The sequence below is a fragment of the Excalfactoria chinensis genome, chromosome 4 (genome assembly GCF_039878825.1).
Source record: "Excalfactoria chinensis isolate bCotChi1 chromosome 4, bCotChi1.hap2, whole genome shotgun sequence".
NCBI lineage: Eukaryota > Metazoa > Chordata > Aves > Galliformes > Phasianidae > Excalfactoria > Excalfactoria chinensis.
In genome coordinates, this window is record NC_092828.1 from 23,217,356 (window position 1) to 23,234,604 (window position 17,249).

General features: G+C 37.9%; 1 protein-coding gene across 4 annotated transcripts in view; it reads right to left on the reverse strand.

The window, feature by feature from the left end:
• The window catches only part of GABRA2 (gamma-aminobutyric acid type A receptor subunit alpha2), a 53,383-nt gene extending 37,377 nt beyond the window's left edge, over positions 1-16,006 (reverse strand). The window contains exons 1-3 of one of the 4 annotated variants that reach the window (XM_072334266.1): positions 15,402-16,006; positions 14,421-14,747; positions 11,785-11,900 (exon numbers count right to left, since the gene is read on the reverse strand). In XM_072334266.1, coding sequence (XP_072190367.1) covers positions 11,785-11,900; positions 14,421-14,491 — 187 coding nt within the window. In that variant the 5' untranslated portion in view covers positions 14,492-14,747; positions 15,402-16,006. Of the gene's footprint in view, positions 1-11,784; positions 11,901-14,420; positions 14,748-14,982; positions 15,121-15,254; positions 15,361-15,401 lie in introns of those variants that run through there. The other 3 variants (XM_072334267.1, XM_072334265.1, XM_072334268.1) reach the window with 3 other exon arrangements.
• Positions 16,007-17,249: the final 1,243 nt, after the last annotated feature.

The following is a 17,249-nucleotide window of genomic DNA, read 5'->3' on the forward strand; positions in this document are numbered from 1 at the left end:
GTGAAGCCACTGGAGAATATCTGTCTCTCTAGTCAGCCACAACAACAACAACAACAACAACAACAACAAAAATGAAACCATGGAGATAAAAGAAATTGGGATAAGGATCTGAGAAGAAAAGTTACTTGTTCTGGTGCAAGCATTCACTGTCACCAATAATCACTATCTTCCCGAGGCTAGCTGCTACTGGAGCAAGGTATGAAATTCACAATTCACATGCATTGAAAATGAAGATCCTTTCAGATCCATGTATAGTAGTACACGGTTACTAAATTGTACAGTCATTAAAAATAGATCTACAGTTCGTTTTCATTTGCTAGCTTTGTGCTTTGCATTCAAGCATGACAAGAATCAAGGGTAGAAAATGGTACTGCCTTTATTTAATGCAGCTGTATACTAGTAGGTACTCTTAATGCACTTTTATTTATTTATTTTTTGCAGCAGGAGATATGAACATATTTTTTAATAGATAACATTGTTCTTTCTTTTTCGTTCATTCTTTGCTGTCTTGAAATAACATTCTTCAGACCACTTCTGTCAGGAGATTGGGTGCCATTACTGCCTTCTCTTTCCATTCCCTGTAGTGTATGAGACTTTCTGCACAAAATCTGAGAGCAAGAGTAGAAAGGAATCTATGTTATAATAGCATTTCAGAGGGCTGTGGTGTGCAGTCAAAAAATAGACACCACTCTAACCCATCAACTAGACAGCAGACCCTATTTTAAGAGATCTTATTTCCTATTTTAAGATATCTGAAATAACTATATAACACAGGATATTAATATTTACCTAGTCTAACATTCTCAAAAATTTTATTGTGGACTTTCTCAAGCCACCTTAGTGTCGTTTGTATTTTAACACCTAAAAGTACACAGATTTCATGAGAACAGAGAAACATTCTTTACACTTTCTTGATCCCTGCAATTGCTGACATTCAGGGAACAGAAGAAGAGAGATATGGCCTTTGAAAGACAGCACTAATCGGACTGGCTGCTGATGTCAATATGTTTTTTGTTCTTTTTTTAATCTTAACATGTTTGGTTTAGCAAGAAAATCCATGGGATGGCCACAGATAATAAGCTATTTTCTAAACAAGACAAGCAATGAGTTCATGCTTTGATCCAGCAGAGATTCATATCTCTGAATTAAACAAATAGTCCACAAGTGAACTAAAACTAATAACACAGTTATGAGGACAATCTTTTTAAATCCCACTTCAACATGTTACAGAATTGTCAGCTTCTCTTTTGGTACCTAGTTAATAATACAAACATTCTCACTTGAATGTAATGCACGCCTACAAGAAATGTACTGTAGGCCTCAAAACTACCATGGCTGACTCACTTGAATGTCTCCAAGCTGCTTCACAGATATCAGCATTTCCCAGAATCTCCTCTAAAACATACTCCCAGAATACTCCCAGAGTTTGTCCTAAGCAGCTTCAAATTTGTCTTTTAAGGTTGCTGTGACAAAAGAATTCCCCTCTAGCTGTACATGAAACTTTCAGAACCTGTTCAGGCTTATACATTTGGACATGTTTTTTATTTTTAAAACCGTAGGTTAATTTAAATTTAGTTATGCTATGCAGTAGCAAAAGAGATTATCTATTCATTTTTCTTATGACCAACTGAAGAAAAAATACCTGATAAAAAGGGCACAGAATTCTATGACAGCTTGTAACACCCCACAGACTGAAAGGAATTATTTAGGATGAATTAATTGCCTTATCTGAAACAACAGGCATTTATATTTCTCCCTCTCTTATTTATTTATGTATCTATTTATTTATTTCTCCTGGAGGAAAACTGTTGTTAAGAAACTGTAGGAGGCAATGTAGAAATAAGTTCACATTTAAAGACCTAGTAGTTTATTGTTTTTTACTCAGTTAATGTTGCGGACACTGATAAGGACTTTCAGTGAAATGCCACAGCATGCCTCCACAGTGACAGAAGGGTTTTTACAAACACAGCACAGAATCTAAGGCTGAAACTTCTGTTTTCTCTTAATTATGCATTCCAGACTATGTTTGTTCCCCAGTGTCTTCTCATCCAAAGGAATTTTATTCCTCATTCAGTGAGCCCATAAACTGTGGACTATTTGAAGTGTCTTCAAATAGTAAGAATAAAAAGGCATCTACAGTAAATGTTATACTATCAGTCAGAAAGAAGTATCTAGACAATTAAGCTGATGTTCTCAGGACAGGAATTGTCTATTCAGCCTACCTCTAAATTCTTAAAGACAAACAGTCTTTTTCCTCTCTGATGCTGTGCTGAAAGTCTCAGACTAATAGGTTAATTAAAATGGATCCCAATCTCCTGACAGAAGTGGTTTGAAGAATCTGTTATCTCTGAACAATTGAAAATGGATTCAAGAAAGAAAAAGTGAGGAATGTGCTGGTAGACAATTGTCTCCCCTAGATGAGAGAATTAACACCAAGCAGTGGAGACCAACAAGGAGATGAAGTAAAGTAATTACAGAATTACAGTGCAGTCTTTCAGTCACAACACATATTCTTTTTCTGCCAGTCAGGTATTTAAGGGATCAAGAAGATATAATTTCAAAATTAAAACAAAAAAAACATTATAAATACAAATGGGTAAATCCAGGAAACTACTTTCATAGGAGAGATACCAAATGCAAGCAACTCTGCACACAGCAGGGAAAAATTATCTGACAAAAAACTGTGCATGTAGAAGTCAACTTTCCTGTTGGAATATATTTTTTATATAAACTACTTCATTCAATGTGACCTAGTTGATCATAGATTTGATCAATCAATTGGTCAGTGTTTCATTCAAGTTAAATCAGTGTCAGAAATTACGGGACCCTTTGAAGTACCCAGCGTGGTATATGGGCTTAGAGACTTGTGTTAGCACTAAGTGGTGGATCATACTTCCAAGTTCTTCCAGCCTATAAAAGTTACACATTGTGCAAAATAATCTGAGTTTTCCAATGCAATTGCAGTATCATCACTGTGAGAAAAGCCACTATAGATGTATAAGGAGCATGTACATTTTATAACATACATCAGTTTTTGATTGATTCTTACTGAACTATATATTTGAGCAAAATGATAGTATTGAATTTAGATTGTAATAAATTATATTATCATAATACTATAATATAATAATTATAATTATTATTATCACAATATTATAATATTATGAGACAAAGTTTTTACAAAAAAGAGTAATCAGACAGCATATCTGTACTTTTCCTGAGTGAACTGCATATTAGGACTTTTTAATGCACGATCTCTACTAGTTCAATAAGAAATGCATGCACAGGACAACACATGTATGTACAGACAAATCAGAATAAAATCAATCCTATCTCTGACTGCAGCTACTCAGCTTTACTAAAATGTTCCATACCCTTTGATGTGTACAATAATCTCAGGTAAGAGGGAGATTGATTTATGCTACTGTCACTGAGTTAAGTGCTCTAATTATTAAATAGCTCTCAACATATGGCAAGGAATTATCGAATTTAAATCAAGAGTTATGTGCTACAAAGTAATCATACAAATGGTTCTCAAATAGCAAAACCACTTTCAGAAGATTAGCAGAATCATACTTTAGTAATGCACAGACAATTTCAGAAAACTAGTGCTAACATATCCTGCATTATAAAGCAAACTATTACTAGGATATTACTAGGATATATACAAGTAATAAACAAAACTTGCTTCACCTTGTAATTAATTCGTTCATTAACCTGAAAGAACAGACATAAAAATGTGTTTAAAGATTAATCTTGACATATTATTGTGCTTTGATTCTTATCATTAAAATATATTAGACTTTTGGCAACATTAATTCAAAATCTTCTGTTGATGCTTTAATTTAGTAGGCTGCTGAATTGTACAGCAGCCCAAAACTGTATCTGATATACCTTGTACAGTTGTTCTTGAGACAGATGACTCATAACTGAAAAATATTCATGCCAGAAATTTAAATACATGAGTACACTCTAATGGTGAAACTGATTATTTTATTACACTTCCAATTTTCCAATGGCTATTTGAAAAAAATATCATTCAGCAGTCTTAATCTGCCAGTTGCTTAAAAGTGACCAGTGTTTAATGTCACTATTTTCTCTCTCTCCTCCACTCTCCATCTCCTTTATCCCAACCTTCTGCCCTTTCCCTGTTCCTTGCTCACACTGTTTTTTCATCTTGCCATGTACTAAACTAATGCTAGCTTGTTAAAATGTTCTGTCATATCTGTTTGTTTCTAGAGACTTTGAAGCTACTATTAGTATCTAACAGTAGCCACTGACATGAGCTACTGGCACCGACAGTTAATGCAGAGATATTGTAAAAAACAAAGTAACTGCAGTCTTGTTGCTTACGCAGTCTGAGCATTCTACTGCATGATCCTTTTTGATGAAATACTTCTCTCTCTACATGCTACTAATTCTAGAAACTGGGTGAACTAGTTTGTGCATTGGCAAGTTCTACTGAATTTTGAGAATTCAAAGGGAAATATATATGTAGTCTGCATTACTCCTGAGCCTTCCTATTTGTTGTAAATCTTCTACTCATCACAGTAGATTGTTAATGAACTATAAACTGTTGTACAACAGTGTTCATCTGTCCACAGACATTTTCAGTCTCATTAATGCATTTACTTTTATTCAGCTATGTCTTCCAGAACTTGTGTTCTAAAATCTGTTTTTTCACACTTGCCAATTAAGATGGAAAACTTCAGCCATTCTTTCAATGTCTTGATAGCTGTAAGTCATAGAATCTTAGAACTCCTCAGTTCAGAAAGGACATCTGAAGGTACAAGGCAGAGCCAACTCTGGGGATAGGTTGCCCAGGTCATATTTTATCTATTTCTTTTTTTCCATGTTTCTAAAGATGGGAGATTTCAAGACTTCCCTGTCAAACCATCATTTCTGGTACTGTGATGAAAATCATCATCTTTGGCCTAGTAGTTATGAGCTTACTTATTAAAGCTAAGGTGAAAAGAAGTCTCTTTTTTATAGCGTTTTATATTATGACTCATAAGTATAGTATTTTTACATTATTTTCAACCAAAATCAGGTTTAGTATGGAGTAGAAGCTTCTTATATTGTGCAGAATATAAACAGATAGTAAGAGTTATGTCTCATGGCTCCTTTTACTTCTGAGGTATTTGCCATTAGGAGCTGTAAGAACTAGGTTTAAAAACAAAATAAAATAAAACAAAACATAAAAGCCCTAAATTAATTCTATTCTATGCAAGGAAGCTGAAGGTCTTCTGGTATGTATTTAATCCCATGCACTTTGTTTTGATTAAAAATAAAATGTCAATTTTTTTTGCCAAAAACTTGTCTTTAAAGAGATAGTTATGGCCAACTACTTGCTTAAAGACTGGTCACTGTTGCATAAGCATAAATTAACGCAACCAAAACAATCATGTTGACTAATACAAAGTAAAATTTAACTACCTTTTTTTTTTTCTTAAATTAAACATAGTTCTAAGGTCCATTTTACCAACTTCCTGAAGGACGGAGTGTTCCAAACCTTGTCAGTGCCTAAAATACATTCTGTGAATATTTATTTTTAGATCAATGCTGGTTAAACAGTTCCTCACCAAAAAGTTTTAATACCTTCAAATGCTTATGTAGTTGAATAAGAGATATCAATAGCTTCAGCTATTCTTCTTCTGTTAGCACTCTATTTTGGTGTAAAATATAAGTTTTGACATAATTTCTGTATGTGTCCTATATGAAGAATAAACAAAACAGAATACTCCAAGATTGCTCATCTAAGCAATAAGCATTAAAGGACTTCCTGATATTGTTTATAAGCTCATTTTTAGTGCAAACCATGATACTACTTTTTTATTGTGAAATCTATTCTTTGTTGCTATAGAACATTTTTTTTTTTTTTTTTTTTACTGTAAGCAACATACATACTAACTTCTACATTTAAAATTCTCTTTACATTTAGATAAAATCCACTACTAAACAAAATGCAGAAAATCCATTAATATCCACCAAATATATCCTGGATTAATCTCTAATATTCTTAAATATTTCTTAAAATGTGTCAGAGTTCAAGTATTGAGACAATACTGATGATTCTAATTCAGGTGCCTTTACAAACATGGAATCATTTCAGAAAGGTTCTAAGAATTTCAGAACTCTAGTACTGCAGTTATTCGCTCCTTGTCTACCAACACTAGTCAGCCTGAGTGAAAAATAAATTCTTATTATCGACAGCAAACTAGCTGTAAGATTTCTATAATATTGTAAGTCTTAGTAGCAAGCAGTAAACACTTTGGAGCTCTGCAAGGCCACTTGCACCAGTTTCTTAGTAACCTAAAATGAATGTATCATTGAAGAAAGGTAATGTTTGTCTTACCCTATCAAATCTGGATGAACAACTAAACAATCCTGTCAATCTGATTTATAATGAGTTACAATGATCTCCACAGGAGTTTGTAGATACCATAGGACATTCTTTCAGGTCTTCTTAATACCATTTATACAGCCTTGGTGTCATTGGAACAATTCCTAGTATTAGAAGCAAATATTAATACTCTGCCAGGAAAAAAAATTACAAAATATGCATGGTCTGTGAATTGGAAGATCCTCTAAACAAGATCTTTTATAGGCATATAAACTTCACAGTAAAGTATGTAGACTTTTGTTAAGTGTTGTAAAGCATAACATTTTGCTATGTTTCACTCTGCAGCACTTTCTACAGTCACAATATTTTACAGAGTTATAGTTTTGTTTTTTTTTTTTCACACCTTCTTTGTTGATTTATCCACTGACTTTCACCTTAAATAAAAGCTCCTCATCCAGCACACTATAATATCTTCACTGGTTTGTTTTTCACTGGAGAAATGTCTGAGGGTTTTGCTTGTTTGTCTTTTTTTCAGTCATTCTACTTCCATAATTATTCATTCCCTAGAATGCTTACAACTACTGAGTTAGTTCTGTTCCTGAATTTTAGCACCACTTGAATGCCCTGAATAGGCAGGTTCATGGAATTTTCTTATTTTCATCCTTATTGCTTTTCCATTTGTTTACAAAGGAGTCATTTTTTGTTAATATACATTATCTGAAACTCTGACATAAATAAATTTGAGTCTCTCTTGGACTCCTCTGAAAGCATTACAATCAGATTCCATGTGATCCTTAAAGAAAAGCATACATAGAAGGGCTACGGTAGCAGCCAGACTGTGCAAGTGAACACTGCTCTTTTTCCTTTACAAACAGCAGCAAAAGCTTTCCTTTAAAATCAGTAGTGAAAGCTTCCCTGTAGTGTTTTGCAGTAAAAATAGTTTAAGAGCCTTCTTTTAAGCTGCTCTGAATGTGTATCAAGCACAATGAGATTGTCAGATACCTCTAAAATTTTAATCCCCAGCTGGAGAACTGCTAAAGCAGCTACAAAAGTTTCTGAAACTGATTCAAAACATGCTGAATCACAGCAACATATAAATACACTGCCCTAAACTTAACACGTTCCAGATTACCAGCATAAGATGATGGCCTTGTTTCCTGGCAACTGAAGACGTACAACTCTTTTATACACACATGTGTATATATATACACAGCTCTCCTGCTTTGGGAAAAATAAAAAAAAATAAAAAATAAAAAAATGGAAAAAAGAAAGATTCCCTTTTAGTTAATTTAATGAGCACACTACACAATTTTTAATCCATGACTCTTCACACTACTGTAAAACTTCAGTGCAATAATAGATATCTAGTAGTGCAAAAATGAATGATTGTACCCTTACATGTTCACAGCTCACCCTCTCTCTGATAATAAGCAATAATTCTTTTCAGTTCCCACTGGTTTTCCTATCCAACTTATTTATAAAATGCTTTGGAAAAAGATTTCAGTATGTTTACAAGTGAAATGTAATAGAGTTTCTTGATAAAGAGATCCAAACATCTGAAAGTCATCTTTTAGCTAAGATTGATCCTCCCAACTGGATCCACAGTGGCACTACCTACTTTCTGATTTTCTTCAGTTTTTTTAATAACCAACACTGATCTTAGTTACTGTGAGAACATCGTTCCTGAAGCTGATGAGACTGATTCATCTGTGGAAAGATTCTCAGATGGTACAAATTTGTGTAGCTCCTTTCTTTGTCAACATTATTGTAGGATGGCTTGGGTTGGAAGGGACCTTAGAACTCACTTAGTTACATCTCCCTTGTTGTGGGCAGGTTTGGCATGCATTTGACTGGATAGCTGCTGAGAATCAGATATCCAAGCTACAAAGCCCAGTTCTCTGTTCTTTCAACATCCAAATGTTATTTTATGACTTTAAAACATTTTATTTTTTAATTAATTCATGTATTCAATCATATTTTATAATCTGGAAGAGGAGAACCAACAAAAATTATATGACTGTTGCAACAGAGAAACTTCAAATGTCAGAAAGGAAATCAGTCTGACTAGATATGGTAAGATTACTTATGTATCCAACACAGTATAAAAATCCCACTGACATTTCTATCCTCTCTCTTTACTTCTTCTTTTCATACTTACAAGAAGATATCACATAAACAAAAAAGTGTGTTATTGCTACTATGCTTAGTATACATATCAAAACATTGAAAGAGGGGACTGTGTTATTCAATGGCCCTGTTTAATCATGGCTGTTCAAGTGACAAAGGAAAGAGGAGAGATCATAGATTGGCTTAAATGTAACTGTATCTCAAAAATTACAGAAGTCACATGGAATCTTTGGGTAAAATAGTTCATATCAAAAATACCAGTGTTGTCAAGGCTGCTCCAGATGCAATCCAGTGCCTAGCATATATGAGTACAGAGAAAATCTTCTCTCCCCTTGAATACCCCCACGTATATACCCCCATGCAGGACATCTGGGTATTACTTCAGTAATATGAAATGTCTCTGACTTCAGGGGACGGTGCAGTGTTTTCTTTTCCCTCCCCACACCCATTTTGTGGGTTACTACATAGCTGTAGTGATCATACGTCACTCAGTAATCCCAGCTGGTAGGACGTTTCCAATAGATATAATTTACCTTTACAAGAGTGCTGAATCAACTGTGGAAGTTAATGCTGCCCTAATAGTGCATGCCAAATAATTCAGTTCTAGGTGTATCTATGTATCAGTAAAGCATCAAGGTAACTACTGTAAATACTCACGCAGTCTCACAGTAAAATCATTTATAAATTTATCTCTAAAATCAAGACCAAATTCTCAAACAACTACCGAGTTGAACTTACGTACAGCCTTTCAAAGAGCCTGTACACTTCTATCTTACTGTCAACAATTAGCTAAAAGAAATAGCTAGCCCTTCTCATTGTTAAAAATATTTGTGAGCTGAATAATTCCTTTTAACAAGCCAAAATTTGCAGTAAGAAATGTCTGAAAATGCCTTTCACAACAGGTGAAATTGGACTGGTGAACAACTCTAGCTTTCACAAAAAGATTTTAAAAGAATTCATTTCAGACCCTGGACAGTTTTGCTTTACTACATTGTGATCTCAGTGTTAGCAGTGAAGCTGCTATGCCATTGCAAATGTTCTACTCTTTCAACTAAATTATTTCACTCATATGAATGCAACTGGAACAGAACTGAACCTAAGTTATGTTAAATCAATGACATATGGCTTGATCAAAATATTGTTGTCTATGCAAAAGCACTTTCAGAAGCTATTAGGAATCACTAAGCACATAGTGTCTTTAAAAAGAAAAAAAAAAAAAAAAAAAAAAAAAAAGGATTAATAATTTTCATTTTTCTTTTTGGAGTACAGATTAATAAAGAAAAGGGAATAAAATGCTACAAAATTCCTGAAATAGGTAACTCCTTGATTAGTAAGCACTACCCACAACACTGTTTGGCATATTTAGTATCATGGATTATCAAAGCTGAATTTTACAAGTGTTCTTTTTAACTATCAGAATCAAGCAATCCACAACTGAAGTATTCCCGCAGATGAACATTATTGCATCATGAATCATCACGGTTTAATATGCATGACACAGTTTCATTTCACACATGTTCTGCATGGGTTGATTGCTATGTATGCCAATACCAAACAGATGTTAATTCTTTAATTTTTATGCTCCCAAAGCATATTTTAATTAACTGGAAGGCCTGACAAAGAAAAAGAAGGAGGTATTTTGAAGTTGATGTGATGGAAAATACAAAATAAAAATGTGAGAAAAACAGTTTTTAGATTTCATGCTCTCGACAGTCTAATTTTTAATATTCAAAAGAATACATGATATGCAAAGGAATTGTCAGCTGCTCTCATTAAATAGCATATCGTTTTCTGTAAACAGTAAAAGAAATTTTCAATATTTTCTTAATAAAATTAAAAATTTTAAAGCCCTGCAAATTAAACTCAAACTTTGTGATATTAGATGTTTCTGTAAATTACCTGCAAGGCATTGTATGTTCATACCATGTCTAAATTCTTAAAATCAAGTATTCTACAAAGAAACTGAATCTCCATGTAAATATCACTATATAGACTACCATATCTTTGGTATTGTATGCCTCATTTTATGGATTACATAAATTAAAAAGTCCTGAATGTAGACTATTTCACAAGATTCCACTATACCAGGGGCCAGAAATGAAAATGAGAAGGCACTTCATGCACAAATGCATAATGAGGAAGCTGTTACCAGTCAGTGCTATCTGCCTCTTCATGCTGTTCCAGATGCAAGCCAAGATTCTCCAGAACCAGAGCAGAAACAGAGCCACAGGTGAGCTTTAACTAACCCCTAATTTGATGAAGTTGAGTTGTGTTTATAATTTCCATGGAAGTCAAAGCGGATCTCTGGCTTTGATCCTGACCTTACTGAAACCAATGGGAGCAGAAATGGCTCCCAGGAATTTTGTACCGGAATTAGTTTTAGCAAGCTGAAACAGCCTCCAGGCTGAAAATTACCGTTATCAAGGCTGTTATGAATAATAACAGTGGTGTTGTTATTGATACATAAGCATTTCTGTTACCGGGTACAAATAACATATAAATAATAATAGTAAACAACATAGTATCAAAATCAGAACATTATGCTCCTCCCTATACCACGTAGATCATTCTGCAGAGTAACTCTTCCCAGAACAAACAAGTTATTTAAATTCCCTGCTTGCATACTTACACAAGCTGATATGCAGCTCAACTGACATTTTGGAAAAGGAAAAAACAACAACACAGACTGACAGCCATGGCACGATGCACTGAACTTTGTCCTCCAGCGTTCCTTCCACCCCCACACACACATCCCCTTTTTTTCTCCAAATGACCAAATAAATGCAAGGTGTCTGAGAACAAAATGCTAATCATCCATCATACCCTAATTTCAAGGAGGTGAAAAACACATCATTCCCATTGGATTTACTGCAACAATGAGTTAATCTAAAATGTGAATTTTACACACCATTTAAACAAACAGACAAATCACTCTTGCAGATTTCTGAAAACATACACTCGTCACACTGCAGGGAATCATGCCTGCATTGCTTCCTCAACCAAAATTCCCTGACTGGAATAACAGATTTAGATGTTATTTCTGTTCTCATTCCATTTCACTATGTTAAATCTCCAGGTTTTTTTTTTTCCTCTTTCCTTAACACATATGTGTGAAAGTTCCTCCTTTCCATTCATAGATGTTATCTTCCTCAAAGTTACAGTGATTCATGGGTGAATATAGAGTTATAAATAATTTAAAGGAATACATATCAGCTGTTAGGGGAAAAAGAAATCCTGAAGGGAAAAAAATCACTGCATAAAATCCAAACATTAAAACTGACTTTTCAAAATCAATCTTTAATTGTTTTTATTACCTCCTAATCCAGGTCTAAGACGATTATCATAACCATCCAGAAGTCTGTCTAGAATTCTTGTAAAGATGGTGATGTTATTCTTAGCTTCATCTTCCAGGGAGTCAGCCAGCACTGATCTAAATGGACATTTCACATTTTAGAAGATGCTAGGTAAGTTTTAATGTACACACAACATGCAGTTTTTGCAGGCTGGCCTTAAATATTTACCTTGCTTCTTTCTAACATGAAGGGTGTAATTAAAAATCTATGAATGCACAATTTATGTACAACACATTCAGAAACATAACAGCCTATGGCATACCATTTAAAATTTCCAGCTAGTCATTTTCCATTAGTCTCTAATTTCAGCCAATGCTGCACTGCAAGGAGGATCACTGCAAGCTCCAGTGACACATTTGGCTGGCCAGGTACAAAAGCCTGAGATCCCCAGGTCCCCCTGGCATATCGCTCCCACACTATTCACTGATAACCCCAGTTCTCGCCCATAAAACTGTCTCCTTCCAGCTCAGTCCTATCTGTCTTCACCTAAGCATACCCTATCTTTGGATAAATCCTGTGGATATGCCTCCACCCAATGGCCATGTTAAGTACATGACCAGAGAAACTAACGAGGGAAAACTCCAGCAATCATGCTCAGGGAGTCCTCTGATGTCAGTATTTGGTGGGTGGGAACAACGATGCTGACTAGCAAGCAGCAGGATAGCTGCAGATAGCCTTCCTGTTTTGATACAGAAATCTCTACCTGACATTCCACTGGGTGCAGGCAAATCTTATAAAACTGATAGGGAAAACAATAAAAAATCAGGAATGAAGCATTAAGAAGAATCACCCATTGGATCGAGCTTTCCCAGCAAATATATATTTGGGTCTTTGTGGACCATGTGGAAAACACCAGGTGTTCTAGCAGGAACCTGCTGCTCAGCCCAACATGGTTCTGAGCAGTCCTCCCAGACCTGGGCACCCAAACAAGAGGGTTTCTGTACTAGGGAAATCCTCCATGCAGAAACCCTTACACATGCAAATTTTAAGTACAGTGGATGTGAAATGCATGAGCTGAGAACATCTGTCTTACCTACTTAAAACCAGTGTATTAATACCAAGGAAGCAGGGCATCTTGCGCTACATGCATAATGCCACATGTGTACTCTTTGCAGCTATCTACTTGTTTATGCTGAAATTTTGACTATTTATTATCACTGAATAAGCTACTGAATAGGACATTCTGGATGAATAATTATGTCATAAAGACAAGCATGTTTTCCTACTCTAAACAAGAAGTAGGTGTAGGCGACTCTTTCATTCAAGTATAGTATAAAATGATTAAAGACATGGCATTATGCTGGTCCCTGATTCAACAGAATGGAGTTAGTATTTAAATGTAAATCATTGCAGTCTGTCTTTCCATTACACAGACCACATAGGCAACAACAACCATCTGACTTAAAAAACAAATACCAAAATATCAGTAAAACAACAGCTCTGTGAGTTTATTCCTAGCTACTGGATAGTTTAGTGTCTAAATCATTTTCCTGTGTCCTACATATCTGCCATTTTAAGCTTGTTTTTGAGATGTAACTGTTTTTTGAAGTCAGGATGCCAGGATAAAATTGGTTTATTCGATTATATCCAATTAGGGTAGGATCCTGCAAACTTTACTCTGGCATAAACTCCTTCATTACGCATGCAGCCTCTCTGACGTCAGTGCGATTACTCACTTGAGTAGGGCTTGCAGGATCTGGCCCACTGTGACTCAACTAATATCGCACTGTAGTTAAAGCCCAAAGTGAAATGGGAAACACAGTTTCAGGAATTCGCTTTGTTCACTAGAAAGTCGAAAAAAATGAATGCAGGCGTTTTGAAACAGAGGGAAACTGCATTATTTATGGCACGTACCATTCTAGGGCAAGACCTGCTGCAGTGAGAACCAGAGCAAGTAAACCAAAGTTACAAACTACAATCAGTTGTATGTTTAGGGACCGTGGGAAACACAAAAGCAATTATTTGATTAAAATTATCATTTGCTGTGTTGTCACTCCAGAAATGGGAGCTTTTAAACAAAATTTAAAAGTTGATTATTAAATATGAAGGCATTGTTTTATTGTAAGCGATTGTGAAGTTGTATACTACCTCCACCTAGAGGTGCAAAGCTTAAGTGTCATCTCAAATTCTGTTATGTTGACTAAAAAAAGAAGATACCAAAAAAATAGACGTGCCCGAACTAATAATAATAATAATAAAAACGAGGGGGGGGGGAAATCGGCGTTATTTTAGAGACTATGAGTTGCTATTTGATTTTAGAATCATCTGTTCTCCATCTTAACTGCTCTGCATGGCACAGTGTCGCTGAGATAGGGTAACTCCAATAAAGCTTTAAGCTCTTAATTTACAACGAGGCACTTAAAACTCGGTTCTTCCTTGGCACAATAAAATCAAACACCGATTCAGTCTGCTTCAGGACAAGACATTGGAGCCCACCTTCTCCCACAGCATTCGCTCTGGAAACTATGCAACACCGCATGCAAACAGCTTAGAGAGGGCTTTTATTACGTTACTCCGCGCTTTACTTTTATGCAAGCCTACCCTTAGGAGTTCACAGCGTCTATGTCTGCACCGAAAGACACGCCGAGCATCCTCACCTTGTGGGCAGCCACGCCAGCAGGGCGAGGAGCACCAGGCGCGTCCCGCGGGGTGCCGGCTGCCTCTTCATCGCCGCGCTCCGCACCACCTACAGCCTCGGAGAGAAACACAGAGCCGCGCTCAGCCGCCGCCGCGCTCCAACTTCACCCGGGAGCGGTGTCACTTGGCGGGGAGCGGAGCGGAGCGGCGGGTCCTGCAGCACTTCGCGCTACGGGCAACTTAGTGCGTCTCCATCTTCCCCGGCGATCCTGCTCTGTGCGAAGAAGCAACGGATGATCAGAAGTGGCATGTGAGCAGACGCATCAGATGCTTTCCTCTTCCGTAAGCTGAAAGCCCCAAGACAAGCAGGAAAAAAAAAAAAAAAAAAAAAAAAAAGAAAAAAGAAAAAGAAAAAAAAAGAGAGAGAGATGCTTGTCTCAGAGCGCGGGGTTCAACTGTCGCTAGCCTCAGCGGGGGGCACGCCAGGGGGGACCGCAGGCCGCTGGGGGCCACGGCGAGGCCGCTAGAGAGCCGCTGGGCCCCGCGCACCCCGCGGAAGGCGGCGACCCTCGGGGACCCTACCTGGGAGCAGGAGGGGAGGGGAAGGGGCTGGAAGAGGGAGGGAGGCGGCGAGCGCCGGGCGGCCGGGACGGAGCGGCGGCTGCGGGAGCGGCGGGAGCGCGCGTGTGCGGGGGGCGGCGGGCAGTGCGCGTGCCGCTGCGCGGGGCGGGAGGGGCGGCGGGCGGGGCGCGTGCCCGTGCGCGCTCGCGCGGTGGCTGCGCGGGCGAGGAGGGAGTGAGTGGAGGCGCGGAGCTGTGGGCGCTTCCCCCGGGGTAGGGGAAGATGCAAGTCACCGTGCCGGGGGCTTCAGGCAGCACCCCTCCCCAAAACCGACGGGCAGTGCTCTGGGGGTGCCTTGCGGGCGGAGAGCACTCCCGAGGGAGGACGGGGCCGCGCTCCTCTCGGTGTGCGGTAGGCACGGAGCCGCTCCCAGGCCGTACCATTAATATTCCTTTCCCCGCTTGCCCATTGGCACAGTCATTGAAATGCAGAGAGAAGAAAAGTCTGTCGGTTCCAGCAAGCCGGGAGTGCGGGCAGCCAAGGAAACAATCCAGGCGGCTTTTTAGCTCAGATCGCATCACTTCTCTTGGATTCTGGTCCACATGACGCCGACCTCTTCTGAGCCCGATGGGCGCATTGCGAGCATCCATCCCCATTACTGCGGGTTTTCCAGTGCAAGTGGATCAGGGCAGCGCTGACACAGACAAGGGTTTTATGTAGGCTACCCTTATTTTGCATCCTTAACTTGAAAGAAAGCAGCGCCAGCAGTAGTAACATTGTACATTTTTTTGTTTGCTATAAACCAATCTCTGTCTCCCTTCAAACTGTTAGTTGTGGAACACACAGCCCTCAGCTCTCCCTTCAGCATCCCAGCCCACCTGTCTGTTGCACTTTGAGGGTATTTTGATTCAGAATCTGACCTGATCGGCTACAACAACTGGGAGACTCCTTTTCTTGCTCTCTGATATTCTCCTTGGATTTCTTGCTTCCTAATTTCTGCAGACTGCAGCTGGAGGTCCCCCCTGCTTTCCTTCTCTGGTGCCTTAAGGACTCCACAACAGAGCGCTAGGCAAAAGAAGGATGAAGAATGCTTGGGCTGTCAGTCTGATCTGCTTCTTCCAGCTGAGCATTTTCAAAACCTCACTGGGACAAGAGAGGGAACAAGCCAGGTTACTTGTTACTAAATAATGAGTAAAGTGACAGCCCAGATTGTGGAGAATGACAACGATAAAGACACAAATGCAGAAGTTGCAAACTGGAGAATGCTTATTCAGCAGCCGTCTCTCCCTGGGTATCCCTGAGATACCATGGCCTCAACTTCCCTGATAGTGGAATGCTTCCCTACTCACAAATGTTCATCAACTGGTCTGCTGAATGTCAAGTCAGCCCCAAGATTTGCTTGGGTCTGCCTGCAAGTCCCCACATGTTGGGAAACAGAACAGCAAAATCTGACTGCAATCACTGCAGAATTAGAAGCTAAAGGCAGTATCAGCCCTTGCTGTAACAAGAAATATCTTTAATTACTTTTCCTCAGATACAGTGACTCCACAAATGTCAACATACATAAAAAATATTATTAGAAGTGAAGGGCCCTTCTGATCTGTTATTATTATACATAATAACAGCAGATTTATTTTTCCACAGGTATTCATGATATTCCTTCCCAAAAGTCACTTTAATTTACAATAATACAGAAATTAGATTCTAGTTTCTGTACGTGATATGCATAATTAAAAAAAACACCTTTATTAAGGAAAGCAGTGTCTTCTTGTTGCTGCAATAGTATATTATCACTCTTCAAAAGCCACATGGGGTAAGATACGTATTTATAACAAGGCTGTGCTCAAAGCCTTCTTCAGAATCATATGCTAGTGTTTAGACTCTAATCACAGCTATTTACCAGCAATACAATCACAGCTATTTACCAGCAATGCTCCTTGAGATTTAAACATAGCTTCATGCATTGAAGTCACACTCCAGGTAAACTGCATACCTTATAAGCATCAGCAAATTAAAAACAACTGCTTATTCCTGTTCTCAGACATTTTGGACAGACCTATGAGGCATCCCAAATTACAGTGAAGTTGAGTACAGGGGCAGATAGTTTGGGCAGCATATAAAATATCAGAGACAAAACAATCACTACCAGACAGAAGGACCTTTGTGATAACCCCACATGCTTACAACCCATGATGATTATGAACTGGGAAGTATTTGAGAAGAAAAATAATAGTACTGCTGGGTTTTAGCACTCTGTTGAGCTGCAGATGTACCTGGCTTGGGTTTCA